The sequence below is a fragment of the Lactuca virosa genome, chromosome 9 (assembly GCF_052849685.1).
Source record: "Lactuca virosa cultivar CGN04683 chromosome 9, Lactuca_virosa_CGN04683_v6, whole genome shotgun sequence".
Lineage (NCBI taxonomy): Eukaryota > Viridiplantae > Streptophyta > Magnoliopsida > Asterales > Asteraceae > Lactuca > Lactuca virosa.
Window position 1 is genome coordinate 30,307,845 of NC_136434.1, and position 24,101 is coordinate 30,331,945.

General features: G+C 34.6%; 1 protein-coding gene and 1 long non-coding RNA gene across 2 annotated transcripts; both read left to right on the forward strand.

Annotated features, from left to right (window-relative positions):
* The first annotated feature begins 393 nt into the window (after positions 1-393).
* LOC145141252 (Glutaredoxin family protein) lies at positions 394-1,731 on the forward strand. The gene has a single exon (XM_079074558.1). It carries the CDS (start codon positions 716-718, stop codon positions 1,544-1,546), a length of 831 nt encoding a protein of 276 aa, XP_078930684.1. The 5' UTR covers positions 394-715; the 3' UTR covers positions 1,547-1,731.
* Positions 1,732-10,535: 8,804 nt separating this feature from the next.
* On the forward strand, positions 10,536-13,123 carry LOC145136299 (uncharacterized). Its single transcript, XR_013720371.1, has 2 exons — positions 10,536-12,281; positions 12,900-13,123. It is a non-coding gene; the product is annotated as an uncharacterized LOC145136299 (long non-coding RNA).
* Positions 13,124-24,101: the final 10,978 nt, after the last annotated feature.

The window sequence follows — 24,101 nt, forward strand, 5'->3', positions numbered from 1 at the left end:
TCGAGTCCTCACTTTGGATAAGATAACACTGTGAATGCCAATCCGAACATGGAACCAACCACATAAAGGTTAAAGGTTCAAGATATGTACACTTCTTGCACCCAAGTTGATTATAAATGACACTTAAGGTTATATTATAGTAAAATTAATAATATTCAAATAATATATTTACTTTAATAATCATTTTTTTTTTGTTGCATTGTTTTGATAAAAGAAAAAAAAAACTATCTTCGACCTTAAATTTTGAGAAATCTAAAATCCCAAACATTACAATATCGTTTATTAATCAAGTTTAGGTACACACAAAACACATTTTTTAAGTCATTATCATTCATCACAATTCACATACATTTTGTAATAAATGAGGGAAGACAAAGGGGGCAAAAAGAAAAAAGGTGTCCAAAGCGAAACGAACATACACATGCCCCATTTAACCCAAGGAAGGCCCCAAACCCAAATCCAATTTCATCACTTCGCTTCGTATAAAATACTGTAGAGGAGAAGACATTGCCGATTGCCAATTGCCAACAACATCTTCACATCTACAAAAATTTACAAAACCCTTGATCGATCCTTCATTACAACCGTTGCATCTTCTGCCATTCTACATTCAATTCGGATGGAATCGGCATAAATACCTCAATATCTCTCTTGTTTTGGGTGGAAAATTTTTGTGGGTTTTCTGTGATTTTTGACGATTGGGATCTTACCTGAGATGTGGAGATCTCGGCGGAAATTTAGCCGTGATAATGATAGCATTGATGGTTCAATCCGTAGATCGTCTTCAAATCTCAACTTCATTCATCGATCCTTCAAAGACGTTGAGAAGCTGTTCGCTGATGATGGTAGTAATGGTTTCAACAAAACCCTAGATCAATGCTCAACCACCGCCAATGCCACCGCCACAGCCAGAAGACTCTCGATCTTCCACCGAGTTCACCTTGCAACTAAATTTGCGCGCGCTTTCTCCACTAGACAGATCACGAATCCGGAGAAATCTCCACCGGAATCAAATACTGCGCCGGCGGAGGTAAAATTGGGAAAATCTGACCGCGTGATTTCCATTCCGGGAGCGGAAAAGCGAGTGGTGGTATACATGACGAGCCTCCGTGTGGTCCGGCCGACGTTCGAGGCTTGCCGCACCGTTCAATCGATCTTACGAGGGTTCCGTGTCTCGATTGACGAGCGTGATTTGTCGATGGACTCCCGGTTCCTCGACGAGTTACAAAACATCATGGCGGAAGGCGGTGAGGACGAGTTTGAAAAGACCAAACTAACCCTACCTAGGGTTTTCATCGGCGGTAGGTATGTCGGAGGTGCAGAGGAGGTGAGGCAGCTGCACGAGACCGGCGAGCTAAAGAAGTTCGTGGAGGGTTTGCCGGCGGTTACTCCCGGCGTATGCGAGTTTTGCGGCGACTTCAGATTTATCCTCTGCGACGAGTGCAGCGGAAGCCACAAGTGCTACACTGATAAAGGTGGCTTTAGGAGTTGTACTTTGTGCAATGAGAATGGTTTGATCAGGTGCACATCTTGTTTGGGCCGTTAGATCATGAATGATCCATTTACTATATTATTAGATCATATCAACATAGATTAGTTAGTGAGAGGGTTTATTTTATTAATGACCAGTAGAGAGACCTAATTGAAAAAGTTAGTGGGATTTATTATAGTTTGTTACTTTGTTTCACAATTTTGTATTTTTCTAAATATATTTTTAGGGTTTCTGTTTTAGAGTTTACCAACGATCGTTGTATAAATGTTTACCGGTAATAATCGTATCTTTTGCTAAACAATTTGCTTATATTTTATTTGTAGATTCATCACAAACTCATAACTTGTTACAAAAATACGTATTAAAAATCATGAACTTATACTGAAGCTGTTAAAAAAAAACAATTCATGAATTTATTTAATTTTGAGACAAATTTCTATTATATCCATTACCACATGTATTAGCATTTTAATAAAAGTAAAAAATAAAAACCCTTTCATTACAAGCATAAAAAGGATATCAAGAGCGTTAGGTCTACAAATATAACACATTTTTATACAATCTTGATTGAGGTAAAATAATTCAAAGGAGACAATGTCATCTATAAGGTGTTGTTTGTTTTTTCTAAGACAAAATGTCTGCAGTCTGCGGACCACATCTGTAGACCTCTGCAGTAGAAGAGGTGGACCAAACGTCTGTAGTCTGAAAAAAGAAGACTCTTTGTTTTTTTTTTTAACATCTGCGGGCTACTAAAATAAACTGAAATCTAAATAAACTGATTTTTTTTAAACTTCAAAGTGATTTTTTAATATTTTTATGACTTTGTTATAAATAATTAACGAATCTAGATCAAATTTTATGTATTAATGTATAAAAAATAAAAATAAAAATGGTATGAATTAACGTATATATTTGATAAAAATCAACAACTTTGGTTACAAAGTTATAATTAAACATTATAATTAGTGAGAATTTGATACATAAATGGATGGAAATAAACTTCGATTTTTTCTATTAAATCTATTAAAAACGTACTATAAATATTTTCTCGAGAAATTGACGATACTGTATTAAATAATGTTTTACAAAATTTGGCAAAAAAATATAAGAATATATTATGATTTTTTTCATATTTATATAAACAACTTCAACGACTATTATTGTAATAAATATTTATTTATAAATTTGTCAAAAATATCATGTTTGTATCGTCGAACGTTTTTTTTTAAATTTTGTAATTTTTTTTTTCAAATTGTTTATCATTAATAAAGTTGGAAAAAATATAAATTAAAAAAAAAACTTAAAAAAAGTAAAGATATATATGTTTTTTTAGGCTACAAGATGTCTGAAGATGTTAGAAGACTCTGGTCCACATCTGCGCCAAGAAGAGGGCGCGCAGACATTTTTAGGTCTGCAGTCTTCAAAAAAACAAACAGTCTACGAAGGCTAATGTCTGCGTGTCGTCTGCGCGGCGCAGACAGAAGAGGTCACGCAGATCTGCAGACAAAAAACAAACACTACCTAAATCATCCTCCTCCCACTTTGCACAATAATGTATGAAACAAGGAAATTCACCTAAACACTGTTATTTATGGATCCACCAAATTTCTACATAACTAGTCTCTCTATGAATTAACCAAAAGTCCCACCAAACCTTTTTATATATATTAACCAAAATTTTCACGTAACTTCGTATTATCATAGTATAAACATGTTAAAGGATAACATTATTCATACCAGAGCTATACCGAGTCATTTGTTTTTATGATTAACTTAAAAAGCTTAACTTTTTTTGATTTTTTCTCTCCCAAAATGTCTTTTGGTTGGTCTAAGATTGCCCCTAGATTTAATCGACCTTCAACCTTCAATAATGAGCTGAGACCCTAGGCAATACCATGTGTAATGAAGAATGGTTTATTGACCAAAGAAATAATGGAACGAAAACATTGATGGAAAGAAAGTAAAATTCTTATATAAGTTTCTCCTATTTCATTTAAAAAAGACAAAACTACAAAAATGATCCCTACGGTTTCCGAAAATCTGAAGTTTAGTCTTTAATCTTTAAAAATCTCACAGATGTTCCCTGTGGTTTCAAAACTTTTAACAGATGGTCATTTTTGCTAACTCCGTTACCTTTTGGCCGTTAAATGAAGGCCATTTCTGTCATTTCATAATCACAGGGACCATTTACGAAGTTTTGCCTTATTTTAAAAAAAAAGAAAAAAAAATATAATTATTTAATATTAAATGGTCTCTCTCTCTCTCTCTCTCTCTCTCTCTCTCTCTCTCTCTCTAAGAGAAACATACACACAAACACACAAATAAAACCCCTGTTTCTTATTTTTCATCTTCATCTTCTAAAAAATCAAAAATCAAATTAGGGTTTTGTGTTTCAAAAATCAAATTACAGCATTAGTCGGAGTGATGAAGATCTCAAATTCGTGATCGATCTTGTTAGTCGGAGTGATGAAGATCTCAAATTCGTGATCATGATCTCTGAGCTTACAACCGATGGGGATGGGGTCATCGCCTTCATCAGTTCGAGAAAGGAAAAAACACACAGAAGCAGAAAAGGTTTGGGGTGGAAGATCTGTTACCGAGATCGGCGATCCCGTTTTCCCGCGAGTTCGTTTCTTCCTTGGTATTTAACCCAACAATGGGACTGTGGGAACGGAAGGAAGACAACAATGACCAAGGGAGGGTGCTACGTGACGGTGGCGAGCTCGAAGGGGTGGTATGGGAGGTCGGGGTTGGTCGTAATCACGAAGGGAAGAGCTGGCGGTGAGCTAGGGTACTACACCGTCGGGATGGAGGCGGACGACGGTGGAGGAAGTCAACTGTGGTCGACCTGTTTTGCCCGTTTTCTACTATTGTCGGCATCACAGATTCGAAGGAGGAGGGTGGAGGAGGCTGGGAAAGGTGAGGCAACTCCGATGGTCGGCATCCTCTTCTTGGCCAGTGGTGAAGAAAAACGGGAAGAGAAGAGAGAGGTGAGGGTAGAGAGAGAGAAAAAAGAGTTTAAGAGAGAGAGAGAGAGTGGGACCCATTAATATTAAATAATTATATATATATATATATATATATATATATATTTTTTTTAAATAAGGCAAAACTTCATACATGGTCCCTGTGATTATGAAATGACAGAAATGTTTTTCACTTAACGGCCAAAAGCTAACGAAGTTAGCGAAAATGATCATCTGTTAAAAGTTTTGAAACCACAGGGACCATCTTTGAGATTTTTAAAGATAAAGGACTAAACTTCAGATTTTCAGAAACCACATGGACCATTTTTGAAGTTTTCTCTTAAAAAAAATTGATGATATGAGATTTTATATGTACTAATCATATTTGATAATCATTTGTATTAATGACATATTTGCACACCATCCCACCAAACTGAGTCATTGGTCCACTATAGATCATGGGTGATGAAAATGGTTTGTATAACCATCTATAACATTAAGAGAGCTACGCTCAATACGAAACAATATCCATGTCATAATATGGTTTTAAGCAACATATACATTAAGTCAAAAAATACTTAAAGCAAATGGTGTACAACAAGATATATTTACTTACAAAACTTATGTCACACCAAAACCACCCAACCTTAAACTCTTGAAAAGTGGCATCTCAAAAACTATTGACAACTCTAAAAATAAGAGGGGGGGGGGGGGGTTGAATCGATACACCTATATTGAGTAATAGCATCATCATCAAGGGAATCTTTCAAGCTACATAAATGTAATGTCCTAAAATTCAAGACAAAAAATTTTATTTTATAATAATCTAGTTAAATCAGAGTCAAATAAAATGCGGAACAATGTGATATGTGCAATACGATCATCCCGAGCTCTTCCTCTTCGATCCGGAAGTACCTGAAACATAAACTGAAAACCGTAAGCACAAAGCTTAGTAAGTTCCCCAAAATACCTCATACCATACATATAAAACATATAATGGGCCATGCCCAACAGCCATCGGGCCCCACCTCATCACATTCATCAGGCCCCGCCCAGTATATATATAGACACATAAACATATGCAATAATCACTAAGACAAATACCATACAATACACTCATCAGACCCCGCCTGGCATCGGACCCCACCCGATATACATATCACATACAACGCATGCAAGAGTCACACAAAAAACTAGCATCCTAACCATAATAAATCATGAGCCGACATTGGTGCCTTTGACCTGCTAAACGCTGAGAGGAGACTCACCTCAAATTGCTGGAAATCAGATAACTACTCGAACTGCTCGACAATATCTCGCGAGATGGTATGACGTTTTTGTAACTATGTGCGAGATTTTGACATTTTCTGGAAAATGTTAATTGCTTGGAGGTTAAATGGGTAAAATGAAAGGGCGAAATGCACGCCCCCTCCCCCTTCTTATTTTTATCTCTACCACATGTCAAACCCTCATTTAGTGAGTTTTTTTTCCACCCACTTCGTTTTTAGCCATTTTTTTTTCTTTGAAAAAAAAATCTGAAAAAATCAAAAGTTTTTAAAATTTAATTATCTACAAAATGTTTACAATCATAAAAAAACTGTGTAATATTCACATATGAATATACCATCTAATATTTATAAGTGAATATATCATCTAATACTTACAAGTGAAAATACTATGTAATATTCACAAGTGAATGCATCGTTTAATATTTAAATATGAATATACTGTATCATATTCACAAGTGTATATACTATATATTATTCATATGTGAATATACTGTGTAATATTCATGAATGAATACACCTTGCAATATTTAGATGTGACTAGAATGTGTAATATTCACAAGTAAATATATCATATAATACATATAATATTCATATGTGAATATACCATGGTTCTAAAAAACGCGCCATGGCGTGCCTCAAGGCGTGCCATGGCGCGAGGCGTGGTGTAGCCGTTACGAAAATGTACAAGGCGGGTTTGTTAAGCGTGACGCCCAAATAACGTGTCAAGGTGCGACTTATCGCGATATGGCGCGAGTTTTTTTCAAGGCGTGAGTTTTTTTTGTTTTTTTGTTTTTTTTACCTGGCCTAAAATAATTGAGTTTTTGTTAACTTTTTATATTAAATACTAATATAACACTTCTAAAAACTTGATATACTTGATAAAAATCAATAATTATATGATTTATCTCTTTTAATATATATAAAATAGTCACGCCTTGAAAAACGTCATGGCTCGCCAAGGCTTGTCATGACTTAACTTTTACTTTGCCGCCAAGCCACGCCTCACGTTATTTAGAACCTTGGAATATACTATGTAATATTCATTTGTGAATATACCAAGTAATATCACATGTAAATATACAATATAAACAACATATATCATATAATATTCACATATGATTATACATTCATGTGTGAATATACCATGTGATAATTAAAATGTGATAAATCGCTATTATTATGAACTAAAAATATATTTTTAACATTTTTTATGTGTATTCACATGTTTTTCAGGTATCGTTATAACTCAATAAAAGAATAACATTTCAATAAATGGTTGGTTCATATCCCGGTGGTTGACGATTGGTTGACGTAATTGAGAAGATATCATTGACGAAGACAATATGTTTTTATTTTCACGTGTAAATATTATACAATTTAATATATTCTTCATTTTGATCATGTTAAATTCAAATGCAAATGATATTCATTAACCAATACAATGTTGTTTGTCTTAGTATAATGTTGATTTTACATGTAAAATAATATTGTTACAATATACAAAAAAACTATTCACAAACCAATTCTTATAGTGTATTATTTATTTTTATATATAAAGGTTGTATTCACAAAATAAATAAATCAACATGTATAGTTTATTCACATAAATAAAAATAACAGATTACAATGATGTTTTTACTAGTGGGATTGAAGTTAGTAACATCATCAGTAAATATGTCGTAATGATTTCTAAACTTTATTCATATATGAATAAATAGCATGTCATGATGATGTTATCACTAGTAGGAATGAAAATTTAGTGACATCATCAAAACAATTTGACGAAATGAAGTTTAGTCTCGGAATTGGACGAAATTCGCATATTTGATGTAAAATGGTGCGATTTACAAAACTTACCGCTTCGCCGTGACATACGGTGTTTTTTGGCCATTCGCGACTGTTTAGGGCCTCAAAATGACGTTTTTCTATTTTTATAATTTTTCGAAAAAAAAGTTATCATTTATTCACAAATGAATATAACATTAATAAAAATATATATATGCTTATATAATTATTTTATTAACCTAAAAAGATTAGTTGTATGTGAATAAATATATATTCTTATCAAATATTTTTTTTATCTTTAATTTTATATATTTTTTAGTCCTCGGTTTTATTGACAATTTTATTCATTTGTGAATAATACATATAAATTCACATTTGATTATTACATATATATTCATTTGTGAATATTACATATGTTCACATGCAGATATAATTCTTATATGTTATTCACATATGAATTACAAACTTGCTTAGGACCTCAAAACAATGTTTTTTTTTTCGAAAAAAATACATTATTATTTATGAATATTACCTATATTCATTTGTGAATATTACATGTATTCGAATGTGAAAATAATTTTTATATGTTATACACATATGAATTACATAGTTGCTCTGTATTTTTAAAAGACATACATTAATTCTCGTGTAAAGGCATATTCACTTGTGAATATTACGTTATATATTTAGTTTATGCATTTCATCGGACAGTTGACGTGCAAATAAATGAACTTATATAATTATGGTAAAAAATTAACAATTGAAGCCAATAATTACAACACAAATCAAATCCTATCAAAATTAATCAATAATCAGTGGGTTTAGATAAAAAATTGTGAATTTTTTTTATGAAAAACGAAGTTTTTCAAGCCTGAAAAACGATATTAAAAAAAAATCTTCAAATATATGGTTATGTTGATGCACTTTCGATTGCTATCTGTTTTTTCATATTGGTGAAGGTTCGATTGATGAAGTTTCGATGACTGGTGATCGCAAAATGATGTGACATCGATAAATATGGATTATGTTTATCGATTTTGCTTGACATCAACGAAACAGGACAAGATTGAATCACGACTTACACTTAATAGTACGAATAAATGTTTTTGATGATGAATCACAACATTTTGATGAAATAACTATGATTTTTGATGAAGAATTGATGTTTTATGAAGTGTCGATGTTTTTTGATGTTGAACAGGTGAAGTTGATGTTTTTTTGATGAAGAACAGATGATGTTGATGAAGAACAAATGATGTTGATGGAGAAGATATGATGTTGATGAAGAATAGAGGAACGATCCAGATGAATGAATAACAGATGATGTTGATGAAGAACGAATGAACGATTCAAAAAAACAACGTGTCTTTAATGACTTAATCTAAATGTGTTTTACATATGTAAAAATGATTGACTGAGAATGATTCCCCAATTTTCAACCTTTTATTTTTTCTCCATTGAACTTACCTCTCTCTCTCTCTCTCTGTATATATATATATATATATATATATATATATATATATATATATATATATATATATATATATATATATATATATATAAGCTTAGGTTATTATATTCAAAGTAATTATTGTATTATTATATGCATAAATGTGGGCCAATCATTTTACTTATTTTAAGAAAGTGATTAATATGTATTATTGAATTAAATATAATTGAAAAATACCATCTAATTTAACTAGAAGGGTATTTTAGTCAATTAATATAGATTTAATAAATGAAATTTGTATATTTTAAGGGATCATAGATTCTTATAATTTTAAAAATCCGATTTTACGAATTATAAGGTTTTTTATTCAGACATTCAGATAGAATATGTTTGAGTATGTTCAAAAATAAAAATATTCTTGAACCATAAAATAATAAAAATATTCTTGAACATATTTCTTGATCATGACTTTAAAAATTTCTTGTAGAATAACAAAATTCTCGAACCATCAGTTGAAGAATTAAAACAAAAATTACATTAATTCTTATAGAATACATGTAACAATTGCTAAAGAATTACATTTATTGTTAAAGAATAAAACTAAAAAAACTTTCAAATCTGGAAAAAAAAACATCAAAATCTAACAAAGACACTAATACATTCTAAAAGAATAATGTTGCTAAGAGGCGTCGTTCAAATTTAGTGGTTCGTTCTTCTAGAATATGTGAAGGATGATGTGGTATGAACAATTTATGTATGTTGTTCATCCGAAATTGAAAGTTGTTTTGATGCACACCAAGCGCTCGCTAAAATGCTTCAACTGAATGGTATTTCTTCGTTTATAGTATTCTATCAGAAAAGAATGTTTTTTATGATAATCATGAACATATTCTGTTAGAATTTCCCGAATTAATATAATTATTGGTAAATGAATTCCAATTCTATCATAATGGAATCACGAATTCCAATTACGTTGGAATGGAATATGTATATTTTCTCACTAACTTATTAATTGGATTTGTTTCTATTATTCCAAGATTCTGTAATTGTCAAATACCAAATGCAAGTAAAAATTCACCTGAGCAGGATACACCTGGCCTCCTGTAACATATTGTATGGCTGTAACATATTGTATGTGTAACACCCTGTTTATTTATTAGATAAATAAATTAATTAATGAGAAAATTGTAGCCTTAAAATAAATAAGTATATATCAAAGGATGGTCTCGAGGAGCTAATTGTCACAATTTTAGAAGTCGGGGGTTAAAAGTGTAAGTTTTGGATGGGTTCCGTAAAGAATTATGAGGGTAGGGGTTAAATAGTAAATTATGGACTTCATTTGAAAAGAAACGTAGAGAGAGGGGCTATTTGGTAAAAGTTGGACTTAATTTGAAAGGGATTTTCGAGGTCAGGGTTTAAATGGTAATTATGGGGGTTTATTTCGAAATAATTTATGGAGGGAGGGGCTGAACTTGTTGTTATGGAAACAAGTTTAGGGGATCGGGGTATATAAACCCTTCACCCCCGGTTCTAAACCCTAACCCTAGCGGGTGAAGACAGCCGCCACTTTTCTCTCCATCTCCAGCCGCCACTCCCACTTGCTTGACCTCCGACGCCGCACCACCACCTCCGTTGAGGTTGTCATCCACCGGATACCGCTACAACGCTGCTGCCTGACGTCTTGGGCCTCCGAGACCAAACCTTAAAGCTGTTAACGGAGCCTTACACCGCTGCTTCTCTGCCATCAGTGAGTTCTTTCGTCCTCAGACCACCAGCCACCGCGTAAGAGCCATAAAACCTCCGTGAGGCTATCGTTGTCGTCTCACTGCCGACGAAGGATGTTGTGCTCATCGTGGTTGCTGCTTGCCCGTCGATACGCTGTCGCTCGCCATCACCACCTGATGACGTTGATGTTGCTGTTTCCGTTGAAGTCGGTTTGTTCCCGGTCGTGGGATAAATGCTCGTGTGTGTTGCAGTTGCTGCTTGACGGGAAACTGTGAGAAACCACCGCCACCACCATGAGGTGGTGGCTGTCATCGCCAAACCTTCGCTGCCGGCCGCCTTACGCCACCAAGAAGGTGGCTGGGTCCTTTTGCAACCAGAGCATGTATGTGTGTGTTGTGTATGGTTGTGTTTGATCGGAAAATCGAGGAAGGCCAACACCACCACCGTGAGGTGGTGACTGCCACCACTTACCACTGCCGGCCACCATTAGGTGGCTGCGTGTGTGTGCTTACTTTACTTAGTGTAGTGTGTGTGCGTTTATTTTTAGTATTTTTCTTTGTAAATTGTAAAATGGAATAATGAAAGGAAATTCCACCACCTTAGGGTGGTGGCTGCCGCCTCCTGCCGCACCGGCCGCCGTGTCGGGTGGCGGTGTGCTTTGATGGTGTTTCGACTCGTTTGGATGTTTGGACAAGGGACTAAGAAACCCTAATGGGCCCAATGAGGCTTAATGGGTCTAATAAACCCTAATGGGCATAATGAAGATTAATGGACCTAAAAGCCCAAACAGATGACTAATGGGCCTAGTGAAACCTTAATGAGTCTAGTGGACCTTAATTGATTAAAAGACATATCAGTTGGGCCTAATGGGCTAAGATGGGGTTGGAAACCCTAATTAGGGTTTAGAAAACCCTAATATTGGATTCATGGGCTTGGATTTATTGGGACCCATTTTTGGGCCATTGGAATAATGGAATTGTGTGATTAAGCCCAATCACACCATATGACTTATTTAGAAGAATAATGGACTTAATGGATTAAGTCCTTAATGGATTAAGTCCTTAATGGGTTAAGTGAGAAACACTTAACCCTAATCGTACCTTTAATTGAAACCCTAATTTCACATGGGTGTATTGTTGGGCCTTCTATTGGGCCTTGTTGATTGCGTTATTAATGGGCCTAGGGAAAGGCCCATGTAAGGGGTTTGGGCCCAATTTGGAAAATTGGGCCATAGATGGGCCTTAGTTTGGGCCCTAATGATTATATGATGTTGGGCCTTAGAATGAGACCATGTATAGGCCTAGGCCCAATTTGGAAAATTGGGCCATGTGTTGGGCCTTGATTCCTAATTGACTTTGGGCCTATGGATTGGGCATTGGGCTTGAATAAGCCAAGCTAGGGGTAATGTGGTAATTACCCAAAGAATGTACTTATGGTTATGTAGTGGAGCCTAATTATTAATTGGGTGTTATTTTGGTATTGACAGTTCGGGAATCTGTCATCCAGCAGCTGGGGTTGAGTCTGCGGGACTTCAGCAGCGAGGGATTGAGTCTTCGGGACTTCAACAGTGCGAGGTGAGTTACCTTCCAATAGGGGTGGGTCAAAGGCCACAATGTCGGCCCACCAACAGGGGTATTTGGTAGATAATTGTCTTTGTGATAATTATCTTGGTATGATATGCTTGTGAGATATGCTTATGTGATATGCTTATGTGATATGCTTATGTGATATGCTATGTGTGTTAATGGTAGTAGCAGGGAATAGTTTTTCCCTGACTCGGTCGTTAGGACCGAAGGGTAGGTCAGTACCCCAGATATGCCTGACTGTATGGTTATATCCTGTTATTGTATGATAGTGGTAGGGGTGAAATAGTCCCCGGTTACCGGTTGAAAGATACCGATGGCAGATACCGGTTGAAAGATACCGATGACAGATACCGATTGGAAGATACCTAAGGGGTATACAGAATCCATGCAATGCTTATCTGTCTGTTTATGATGTTAGTATGTGATCAGTATGTTTATGATGTTAGTATGTGATCTGTATGGTTATGATACATTATTATGTGATAGTGGTAGGGGTGAAATAGTCCCCGGTTACCGGTTGAAAGATACCGATGGTATTATGTGGTATGTGGTATGATGGGGGAACTCACTAAGCTTTGTGTTTACGGTTTACAGTATTGGTTTCAGGTACTCGTTTTCAAAGGAAAGGAGCCGACTTGATCGCAGCGCATCACACTATGTTTTCCGCACATGAGATCTTGGGGATTACACTATGATGTTATTTTATGATAATATGTTTTGATTACTGACACTTTGGTTTGACACGAGATATTATTATGAATGTGTTTATACTGATGGATTTTATGTAATAACTTTTTTAAAAATGAAATTTTTGTCCTTGAATTTTGGGATGTTACAGTATGGCAGAGTAAACATAAAGCAAGCAAAAGCAGTTAGTTCCATCCAAACTCAAATTATACAAAGGAATCATAAAAAAAAATCTCTACCTTTAGATGGAGCAGCCGGCTGTGACAACCCCACCTCCGCCTTCTTCTTCGTCTTCTGCAATGACCACACACTCTAGTGTGGTGTTTTCTTCTTGTTCTGTCGACCAAAGCACAAAACATACACCACCCCCAAATCACTACTTCTAAGAAACAGAAGTTGACGCAGCTAGAGGCTGCTAGAACAAAAAAAAATTAATTTCTTCCTTCTTCATTTCCTGTGAATCAACAAACCCAAATTCCCTTCATTTTCATTGATTTCCCAGCAAACCCAAACACACCAACGATTTCTATCAAACAAACAAACAAAATCCCAAAAGAAATTTTTACCTGTGGTTGATTTAGAACTGCCAAAACAAGAAAACATCGTGATCTTCGAGCAAACACCACCGAGGTCCTCACCTGCGACGGATGGCTGCCATCGGACCCCCCATTTCTCCTCGTTTTCTTCCTTCTCTGTTGTTCCCATCGAACACAAAGCCGCTCCTCGCGAATCGATTGACTACACACCGCCTGTGAGCTTCGTTTTCTTCGGCCTTCTTTGTGGCTGCGACAACCGAGGAACCGGAAGCAGCGCCGACGAGCCTTCGCTTTTCCCTCTATTCATTCGTCTGCTTGCAGACGTTCTTCCCTTACCCGTTCAACAAATGACCACGGGATGCGATTTAAACCTAATCTCTTGTAAAATCTTTTAAAAATAGCAAAAATACCCTCACTATTAAACCTTTCCCCATCGATTATTTTTGGATGATCAGTGAGGGTTTCCGAACACGATCTGAAAGCGTCAATACCCTGTAGGATGCTAGGGCTTTATCGGGTGGGAGATTGAGGAAGACACGCTTATTTATTTAGGTTATAAGTCAATACCATGATTATAGGGATTATTTTTGGAAGTTACTAAACAAATTACTAAATTACCCTATTTATTTATTTTATTAGTTAATTTTTTGTTTAATTTTGATTGGCCCACGTTGATGCATACAATAACACAATAATTACTTTGAATACCTGAACCTAGCTATATATATATATATATATATATATATATATACTAGCCGTTTACCCGCGCTAAGCGACGGGTGTGAATAATTTCTTTCAGAAATTAGTTTTAGTTTCGACGTATAGTGATTAGTTTCAATTCAGTAGTTTGTTTTCTTTTCGACAAAAATGTATTATTTGTGTATGTTTGATTCATTGTGTCGAAAATAAATCATTTCTAATTCATGATAACATCTTTAAAAAAAACATTTTCTTTATTGATGTAATCAAATGTCCCCCAATGAATAGTGCCAAACCACAATTAGTTTCCAGACCATGATTAATTTTCTTTTGGCAGCATGTAAATAAGTTTCATACAGTTAATAGTTTATTTATAATGAATAGTTTTTGGTCGACGATTAGCTTCATTTCAGCTGTGGAAAACATATTTCTTTCCTAAAATTGTTTATTTTTTTTTCAACAATTAGGGTTTATGGTAGGTGCATGATTGGTCAGGTGAATACTGAATACTATTCTTTTTGGAAAAATGTTAATATAACTGTTTTTGTAAGTAGTTATTTTTTTCTTAAATAGCCGTTTGTTAGTATCTCTAAGACTTTTGTATCGAGATATAATTAACAAAAAATGACCAAGGATGTTTGAAATTATGATTAGAAACCAATGTTATTATTATTTTTTTTGAGTTCCATAGCATAATCCGTCATTTTTAAAAATAAATCCATATTTATTTTAATTATTAAGGTTTAACGGGTGGTTAAATAGTGGCAATGAACGGTTTCAGTTAGTACTTTAGTATCCGTGAATACTTTCTTTTTAGAAATTAGTTACCTTTCGATGAGCGTTTGTTACTTTTTTTTGGGCGGGTAATTATCTTACGAAAAATGCTTTCATCTAAAGTATGTCATAGTTTTTGGTTATAAATAAAAGTATGTTGGATTAAAGATAAAACATATTATTATTTTGGGTTAAAAAAATTACATTACTCTTGCCTGTTTTATATATATATATATATATATATATATATATATATATATATATATATATATATATATATATATATATATATATATATATATATGTTTTTTATAAAGTAAATGTACGATGTTGTTTTGCAATAAAGAGAAAATAACGTTTATTTTGATATAAAAAGAATATGTTGCAACTTTTGAATGATATGATTTTTTGTTTTTGATAAAAGTTAAAACAGTTATTTTCTTGCATTTAGCAAAATTGAAAGTCTCAATGATATTATTCACATGCAAATCAAAAGTACATTGCTTTTAAATTATTGTCATCAAATTTTTATATAAATCAAAAGGACATTGCTTTTAAATTATTATCATCAAATTTTTATATAATATAGTAGTTAATCACAATTAGTAGATAAAAGTATAAGCAATGTTATTGCCTTTTTGTAAAATTAAAAACTCGTATTGGCTAAAATGAGCGAAAACAAAATTATATTTTTATTTTAGGTTAAAAATATTAATATGTGACAATGGCAAGTATTTTCCATTCGGATGCAATTTTTGGTTGGAATTATACTATTTATATAAGATTTATTAGTTTTTGTTTTTGTTTTTTTTGTTTTCTTTTTTCTTTTTTTTTTGGGAATGGCGCTATATCAGTAAAACTAAATGAAAAGTTGTTAATGAGAAACGTTTTATGGTTATTTATTTATGATAGAAAAGGTTAATATAGAAATCAAAAGATATATAAGCTAAAAATATTAGAAAGGTAAAGGTGTAAATTTATAGTTTAATATATGTTGAAGCGTTTTAATTGTAAAAGTTTCATGCATATGATGGGCACAAAATTCAGTTGAGCCCTATAAAAATCATCTTATTCTATTAATAACATTCTATTAATAACGTTCAATTTTTTTATTAGATCACCTCCATGGCAAGTGGCAACCCATATTTTTTATTAATGTGTTATTGTAGCCTTTTAGTCTTGCACCACTTCTTGGACTTCGTTTAACATCTTTTGCAACTTTACTAAAAAAGATATTATCACCATAGTAAATATCAAGAATATGTCCATACACAGTAACAGTTTGAATCATATCCATAAAGTACAGAGTCCTAATGTGAAGAAAACAGAAAGTAGGATGTTGTTATTAGGTAGATTTTTTGAAGTATCAAGCATAATGAGGAAATGACAATTCATGTTTAGATGATTAGCTCACATTTCTATTGTTCCTATTTCAAGTACCAACTATTTTTAAAATTTGTTATTCTTGATGGCTACTTTTTCCATATCTATGTATCCGAAGGTTAAGGTGCCCATCTTCATTTAATTTGTATCTTAACCAAAAACTGTCCACTTAAACCCAACATCCTGAACTGAAAATTAAATTTTCTTGATCAGAGTTTAGTTTAGTACACAAAAAATATCTTATTAGAGGAGTAAATAATTTACACACATATATCCACTCACCCACTCACTATTTAGACTTTTTCCCACCCATTATGGTTTTGGACACTCTTTTTTCAACCTTGCGATGAAACACGATGATGAAGTGTTAATGGCAGTGTCGGTGTGAAGATGAACATATGACTTTGAAATTAAAATCTTGGCTTCAACTTAGAGACCCTGTCAAGAGGAAGAGATAAATGATCATTGTTATTTCCTTCTTTAGTCCAAAAAGTACATGGTTATTTCTTTCTTAGACCAAGTATATTACTATTTCTTTCCTAGACCAGAAACAACTGTAATTCTGCAATTGAACCTTTTTTCCTCTTACACTAAGACTATATTCTATGGATGATTTTTAATTCTACACGCAATTTAGCTCCATATGCAATATATTAGGCTGAAATGATAGGGCATTCTCATGGTTGTTTTGTGTCTAAGTATTTTGGAATGTATTTACACAAATATCAATTTTTTTGTTGTGAAAATGTCAACTTTCTTGTAGGGACAAAAATGTCAAAACTGATCTTGCATGGACAAAAATGTCAAAAGCTGCCCGGGACAAACATGTCAAAGATAAGATAACATATACATGTCAACATCTATTTTTATTTATCTTATTATTAAAACAAATGTAAAATGAAAGTAACCTGCAGATTTGGTCTCCTGGCAGATAGACGTCCTTTTCCATGTTGATATTCAACGAACAATGTATACGCCCGTTTCTACCAGATATATGGCTACCTTGTGAACATAACAACAAAATCAATACATTTTATTAATTTTCTAAATTTGACATTATAAATTATAAGTTGGAACTAATTAAAAACTAATTATTCTAACCTGTAAAGGAAGAATGAAGTTGGAAATCAACAAGTCAATAGAGCAAACTTCACACAACGCAACAATTGCATGACAAGCCTCCTGTCCTTCAGACCCCCCATCAAATGCCTCATAAGCCGTGCCATAAGAATTTTCAGAAATTTTAGAGAAATTTTCGGGTTTTTTATCAGACAACTCAATAAAATCATCATCCAGCTCTGCATTGTCATCATCTATAAAATCATAATCCATGGATATTTTTCCAGCAAGGGTTTTGAAAGCATCCCCACAAACAGAAGGCCATCCGGATGATGTGTAAGTTTCTGTTTGTAGATCAGAACAAATCGCATGTAGTTATGTAGTTTGATTTTACGGAATTTAGTCGCGGTTTTTTTGCCTTCTTCAATAATGTTGTCAACATTTGGAACTTTAAACTCTTTCTCCATTGGAAGAGATTGAGTTTGATCTTTGCTGCATAACAAAATAAATTATGCTAACAATGAAAATCAAAGGCTAACAATTTTTTCAACATTGAATAAAAAGCTAAATATTCATAAATTTTCTACCTGTTCTCAATACCACCAAAAAAGAGCCGACGTAACTGTGTATCACTTCCAACATTCATAAACTTAGCATCTGCACACAACTTTGATGCCGGGTTTCTAAATCTATCAGCAGCAATCTGCTGTTCCACTTTTGCCACTTTCTCAATTTCCATCAAATAATCCCTATCAACCAGCATCCCTTCGGTTTCCATTTTCACCAAAAGCTCCCCAAAAGGACGCCAATATTGTTCATAGAAATCAAACAATGTCCCCTTTGTAACCCCATAACACTTCCACTCCCTATACGATAGTTTACTTTTCAATCTCTCATAAAGCTTGAGAGCAATTATCGAATCTAAAGTTGAGTAACAAACCCATGGTTACCGTTCTACCCTTTGAAGCTCTTCAACAGGTGGAATAATAACAACTTTACCCTCCTTAAATGGAATAGGAGGGATATGGATTAGGGTTCTTATCAGAGAGTTCGAGAGAAGAGATGGCAAAGGGTTCTTCCACAAGCAATGCCTGTTAATCGACTGAAATAAGAGATGATATATAGAGAGACAGAAGAGAGCAATTAGAGAGACAGAAGAGATTGAAGTGAGCAATTAGAGAGACAAAGAGATTTGGGAGAAATGATGACTGATGGTATGCAGATGAAATTAGGGTTTTCCACGTTTAGATATAGGGAGAAGGTACTACCGTCAGTTACGATCAAAGGAGTATGTACAGACGTTTTCATTATGCTTAATAGGATTGTACATGATGGTATAATAGGTATACCTCTTAATTTTCAAGAAATAGGCAATATATATATATATATATATATATATATATATATATATATATATATATATATATATATATATATATATATTCTTTTAGCTTTCTTTTATTATTTGATTTGATTTTTAATAATATTAATTTTAATGGTCCCACACCAATTTCAAAGATGATTACTCACAAAAACACTTTCACTTGCGTTTATCGCATTTGGGACATGATTTCCATTTCCGAAACGTGTATTAGACATGCTACTTAAATTTTGGACGTAGGTTCTCATTTCAGACTAGGCGTGAGCAAATCCAAACTGAATTGATTAGGAACCGAATATATAATTCGGTTTGGTTTTCGATTCCTCCATATCCATAATTTCGTTTCTCGGTTTTTTTTGTTTTAGTTCAGTTCCATCCCATCCAAACCCTAACAACTAGGAATAGGCAAATACTTGTTGGAACCGAATTGAAATAGAGCCATAACCGAATATATAATTTGTTTCCGTTGATCATATCCACATTTCATACAAAATTTGCACCATGTTACTACTTAACATACATAATAATGACTAATGAAGTCTAACTACTCAAAAGTGAAAACACATAATGGTTACCAATTTGAAACAGAAACTATATCCATTTCAGAGAAGTTCTTTTGATTTCGAACAATGATTTTTATTGCAAACTAACAATTTTCATTTTTAAACATAATAAATTGTAACAAAGATGTACAAACAAGTAAGAACATACTCGATACATCTAAATCTCTTCAAACATCCGAATCCATGCCAGTTTGATTTAAAAGAGTCCAAAATGTTATTACGAGCAACATTTCAGATTTTGTCAAATAGGAGAAGCATTAAAAAATTGGGTATCCATGGAATCTCCGATTCGATAAAACTATTTTAAAATAGGTTGTTAATTTTGTACAATATATAAAAAATTGATTATTTTATGTGATCTTCTATTTAACCAGTGTCAAATCTGTGAATATCCTAATATAAAACCATAAGAGTGATGGGGTGTAATCCATTCCAAATTAGACCGGTCAAAATTCCATTTAGTAGATTAAGCACATGTGAGAGCCTGAGAGGTCCATGTGCCTCTTCATATTTATATTTTATATTTTCTGGTTGGAAACAAAGATATATAAACTTTGACGGTCTTTTCGTAAAATTTAGGCAACGTCAAATTTACTTTTATGTTGTAAATAATTAGTGGTGTTGTAAATAATTGGTGGATGACATAATAATTGATGCATGGTATATTTGTCAACATTTCTAACTGTTGGAAATTTAGTATAAATTTGGACATATATAAATATATACATATGTTGTATATATAACGAACTCTAAGTGGGTTTGTGTTCTCCTCCATGAGGACTTCGAAACGATATATTATATGTCCAAAATAGAGTATAAGTGAATGAGATATCGATACTCAAAGATGGGTATTTGAGAATAAGTTTAGCAAAAGAGAGGAATGTGGGAATGAGTCCCACATTGGTAGAGAGACCAAACTCAACAAGGTTTATAAGCTTCATTGCATGGAAGGCTTACAAGCTTGTGTCTATGGTTATGCTACAATTCCTACCCGCGCGCAGGGGGGGTGCAAATCTTGGTTCCGTAGACCAAAAACACCGAACTCGTGCATGGGCACGCGCTACCCTCGTTTTTGCTAAACTTGACAGTTTTGGTCCCTATTTTTGAATTCTGTAACGGATGCATTAAATGCTTAATTAATGACATTTATTGCCATTAAACGCTCAATCAATTAGTGATTTGTTTCCGTTTCAAGATTCAACTATAAAAGAAGACCTTGGCCCCGTCTCATTCAAACACACGGATGAAAATACTCTTCTTCTTCCTCCTTCTCTGTGCTCCTGCTTCCGGCGATTCTTTCAGGCAAGTCGTCATATCCGGCAGTACACAATACTGCTAAGGTTGTTGTACCCTGGGAACAGACGGCGAATCTGTTTAAGGGAATCGAGTCCAACTCGAGCCTCAGCCACATCGTTTGCTGCTAATCTTTTCATTACAGGAACCATTCTTAAGAGGAAAACGAAGACCCTATATTAACAGTCTTAAACATATTATTCTTTGTTCTAACCATTTCGTTTTTTCCTTTTCTTTTATTCTGAATCGATTTTGTATCGACTTTTTCCTGTAATCTATTTAACTGTGGTTACAATTCTTTCAGAATGTCTGGAACTCCCGCTGCTCCTGGTGCTAACCCTCCTGTGAACCCAAATACACCAGTTCCAAACATCATGGCTAATCATGCTGAGAGACCTGAAAAATTTCCTGGTCTGAACTTCAAGAGGTGGCAACAGAAGATGTTGTTCTACTTGACCACCTTGAACCTGGCTCGATTCCTAACAGAAACTGCTCCTGTAATTGCTGAGGGGCAGGCTGATGCTCAATCTGTGAATGCAGTGGATGCATGGAAGCATTCAGAATTTCTGTGCCGCAACTATGTGTTGAATGGCCTGGCTGATGCACTTTACAATGTTTATTGTAAAGTTGCAACTGCTAAAGAACTATGGGAATCTTTGGAAAGGAAGTATAAGACAGAAGATGTTGGAACTAAGAAGCATGTTGTTGCTAAGTTCTTGGAATACAAAATGGTTGACTCGAAATCTGTTATGAGTCAAGTCCAAGACCTTCAGGTCATCATACATGATAACAATGCAGAAGGGATGGATCTTAATGAATCATTCCAAGTTGCATCAATGGTTGAAAAGCTCCCTCCTGGTTGGATAGACTTCAAAAATTACCTTAAGCATAAGCGAAAGGAGATGTCTGTGGAGGAACTGGTGGTGCGTCTTCGCATTGAAGAAGACAATAGAATGGCCTTGAAGAAAGGCAGTGAAGGTGAATCTTCTAAGGTTCATATGGTGGAAGCTGGTCAAACTTCCAAAAGCAAAGGCAAGGGACCTCACAAAGGGAAAGCAAAGGGCAAAAACCTAGGCCCCAAGGCAGGAACTTTCAAGAAGAAGTTCAAGTGCTACAACTGTGGCCAACCGGGTCACAAGGCTTCGGAGTGCCCTCAACCTAAGAGGGAAAACCGTCAAGCAAACGTGGTGAATGATAACATGGAGTTGGTGGCCATGATAACTGATCTCACGGCTATGGTTTCTGAAGTGAATCTCATGAATACAAATTCAAAGGAGTGGTGGATTGACACGGGAGCTACTCGTCATGTGTGTCATGACAAGAGTGTTTTCAACACCTACAAAGAAGTTGAAGATGGTGAAAAGCTCTACATGGGAAATGCAGCTACCGCGGATATCAAAGGTGTTGGTGATGTCATTCTAAAAATGACTTCGGGGAAAGAAGTGAAGCTTAGGGATGTATTGTATGTTCCTGAACTTCGTAAGAATCTAGTGTCGGGTGGTTTGTTGAACCAATTTGGTTTTAAGCTAGTGTTTGAGTCGGACAAGTTTGTTTTGTCCAAGAATGGTATGTTTGTGGGAAAAGGATATGCCTTGAATGGCATGTTCAAATTGAATGTAATGGTGACAAACAAAATGAATAATGAAAGTTCTAGTTCTGCTTATTTGCTTGAGTGTTCAAATGTTTGGCATGGTCGCTTAGGACATGTAAATTACAATTCAATTAAGCGATTAATTAAACTAGAATACATACCAAAACTTAATATTGACTCAAATCACAAATGCCCCACATGTGTTGAAGCCAAACAAACTAGATTGTCTTTCCAAACAATCAAAAGAAACACCGAACCTCTTGATTTAATTCACACTGATGTGTGTGATCTAAAGTCAATTCCTACTCAAGGTGGGAACAAATACTTCATTACATTCATCGATGATAGCACGAAATATTGCTACATATATTTACTTAAGAGTAAAGATGAAGCAATAGACAAGTTTGTCTTGTACAAAAATGAAGTTGAGAATCAACTCAACAAGAGAATTAAAGTGGTTAGAATTGATAGGGGTGGGGAATATGTTTCTCCATATGCTGATTTTTGTGCTAAAAATGGAATTCATCATGAATTCACATCACCCTATTCACCTCAATCCAATGGGATTGCTGAAAGAAAGAACCGTACCTTGAAAGAAATGGTCAATGCCATGATAATTAGTTCGGGTGTAAACCAGTCAATGTGGGGGGAAGCTATTTTGTCGGCTAACTATCTTTTAGATAAGATACCTCGCAAAGAAAAGAATGAAACACCGTATGAACTTTGGATGGGAAGAAAGCCATCGTATAAGTACTTACGAGTGTGGGGGTGCCTAGCTAAAGTTGTAGTGCCACCACCTAAGGTACAAAAGTTAGGGCCTAAAACAGTGGATTGTGTATTCATTGGGTATGCACAAAGTAGTAGTGCTTATCGGTTTCTTATGCATGATTCTAAGAATCCTGAAATACACAAGAATACCATAATGGAATCAAGGAATGCTTCATTCTTTGAAGATGTGTTTCCCTGTTTGAACAAGGAAGTTGAAAGCCCATCTTTACCAAACAACGAAGTTGTTCGAGAGGAAGAACAAGCTCAATCCGAGGAGGAAGAGATAGAACCCAGAAGAAGTAAGAGGGCTAGAGTTGAAAAATCATTTGGTGATGATTTCTTCACCTATGTGGTGGAAAGTGAACCTAAAACCTACCAAGAGGCGGTAACTTCTTCTGAGGGACCTCAATGGAAAGAAGCCATCAAAAATGAGGTAGAATCTATCTTACAAAATCACACATGGGAACTAGTGGATCTACCTCCAGGTAGCAAGCCTCTAGGTTACCGTTGGATTTTTAAGAGAAAGATGAAACCTGATGGCAGTATTGATAAATACAAGGCAAGACTAGTAATCAAAGGTTATAGACAAAAGGAAGGTCTAGACTACTTTGATACCTATTCGCCGGTAACGCGGATAACATCCATTAGATTAGTTCTTGCCATTGCAGCTATCAGAAACTTGCAAGTTCATCAAATGGATGTAAAAACGGCTTTCCTAAATGGGGAGTTGGAAGAAGAAATTTATATGGAGCAACCTGAGGGCTTCATTGCCTCGGGACAAGAGAACAAGGTTTGTAAACTTGTTAAGTCTCTATATGGATTAAAACAAGCTCCTAAACAATGGCATCAAAAGTTTGATCAAGTCATGATGGAAAGTGGCTTTAGAATCAATGAGTGTGATAAGTGTATCTATGTGAAAAACACCACTCATGGTTATGTCATCTTGTGTTTGTATGTCGATGATATGCTTATCATTGGTAGTGATGACAAGATAATAAGATCCACGAAGGATATGTTGAAATCCAGGTTCGACATGAAAGATATGGGTTTAGCAGATGTGATTCTTGGAGTGAA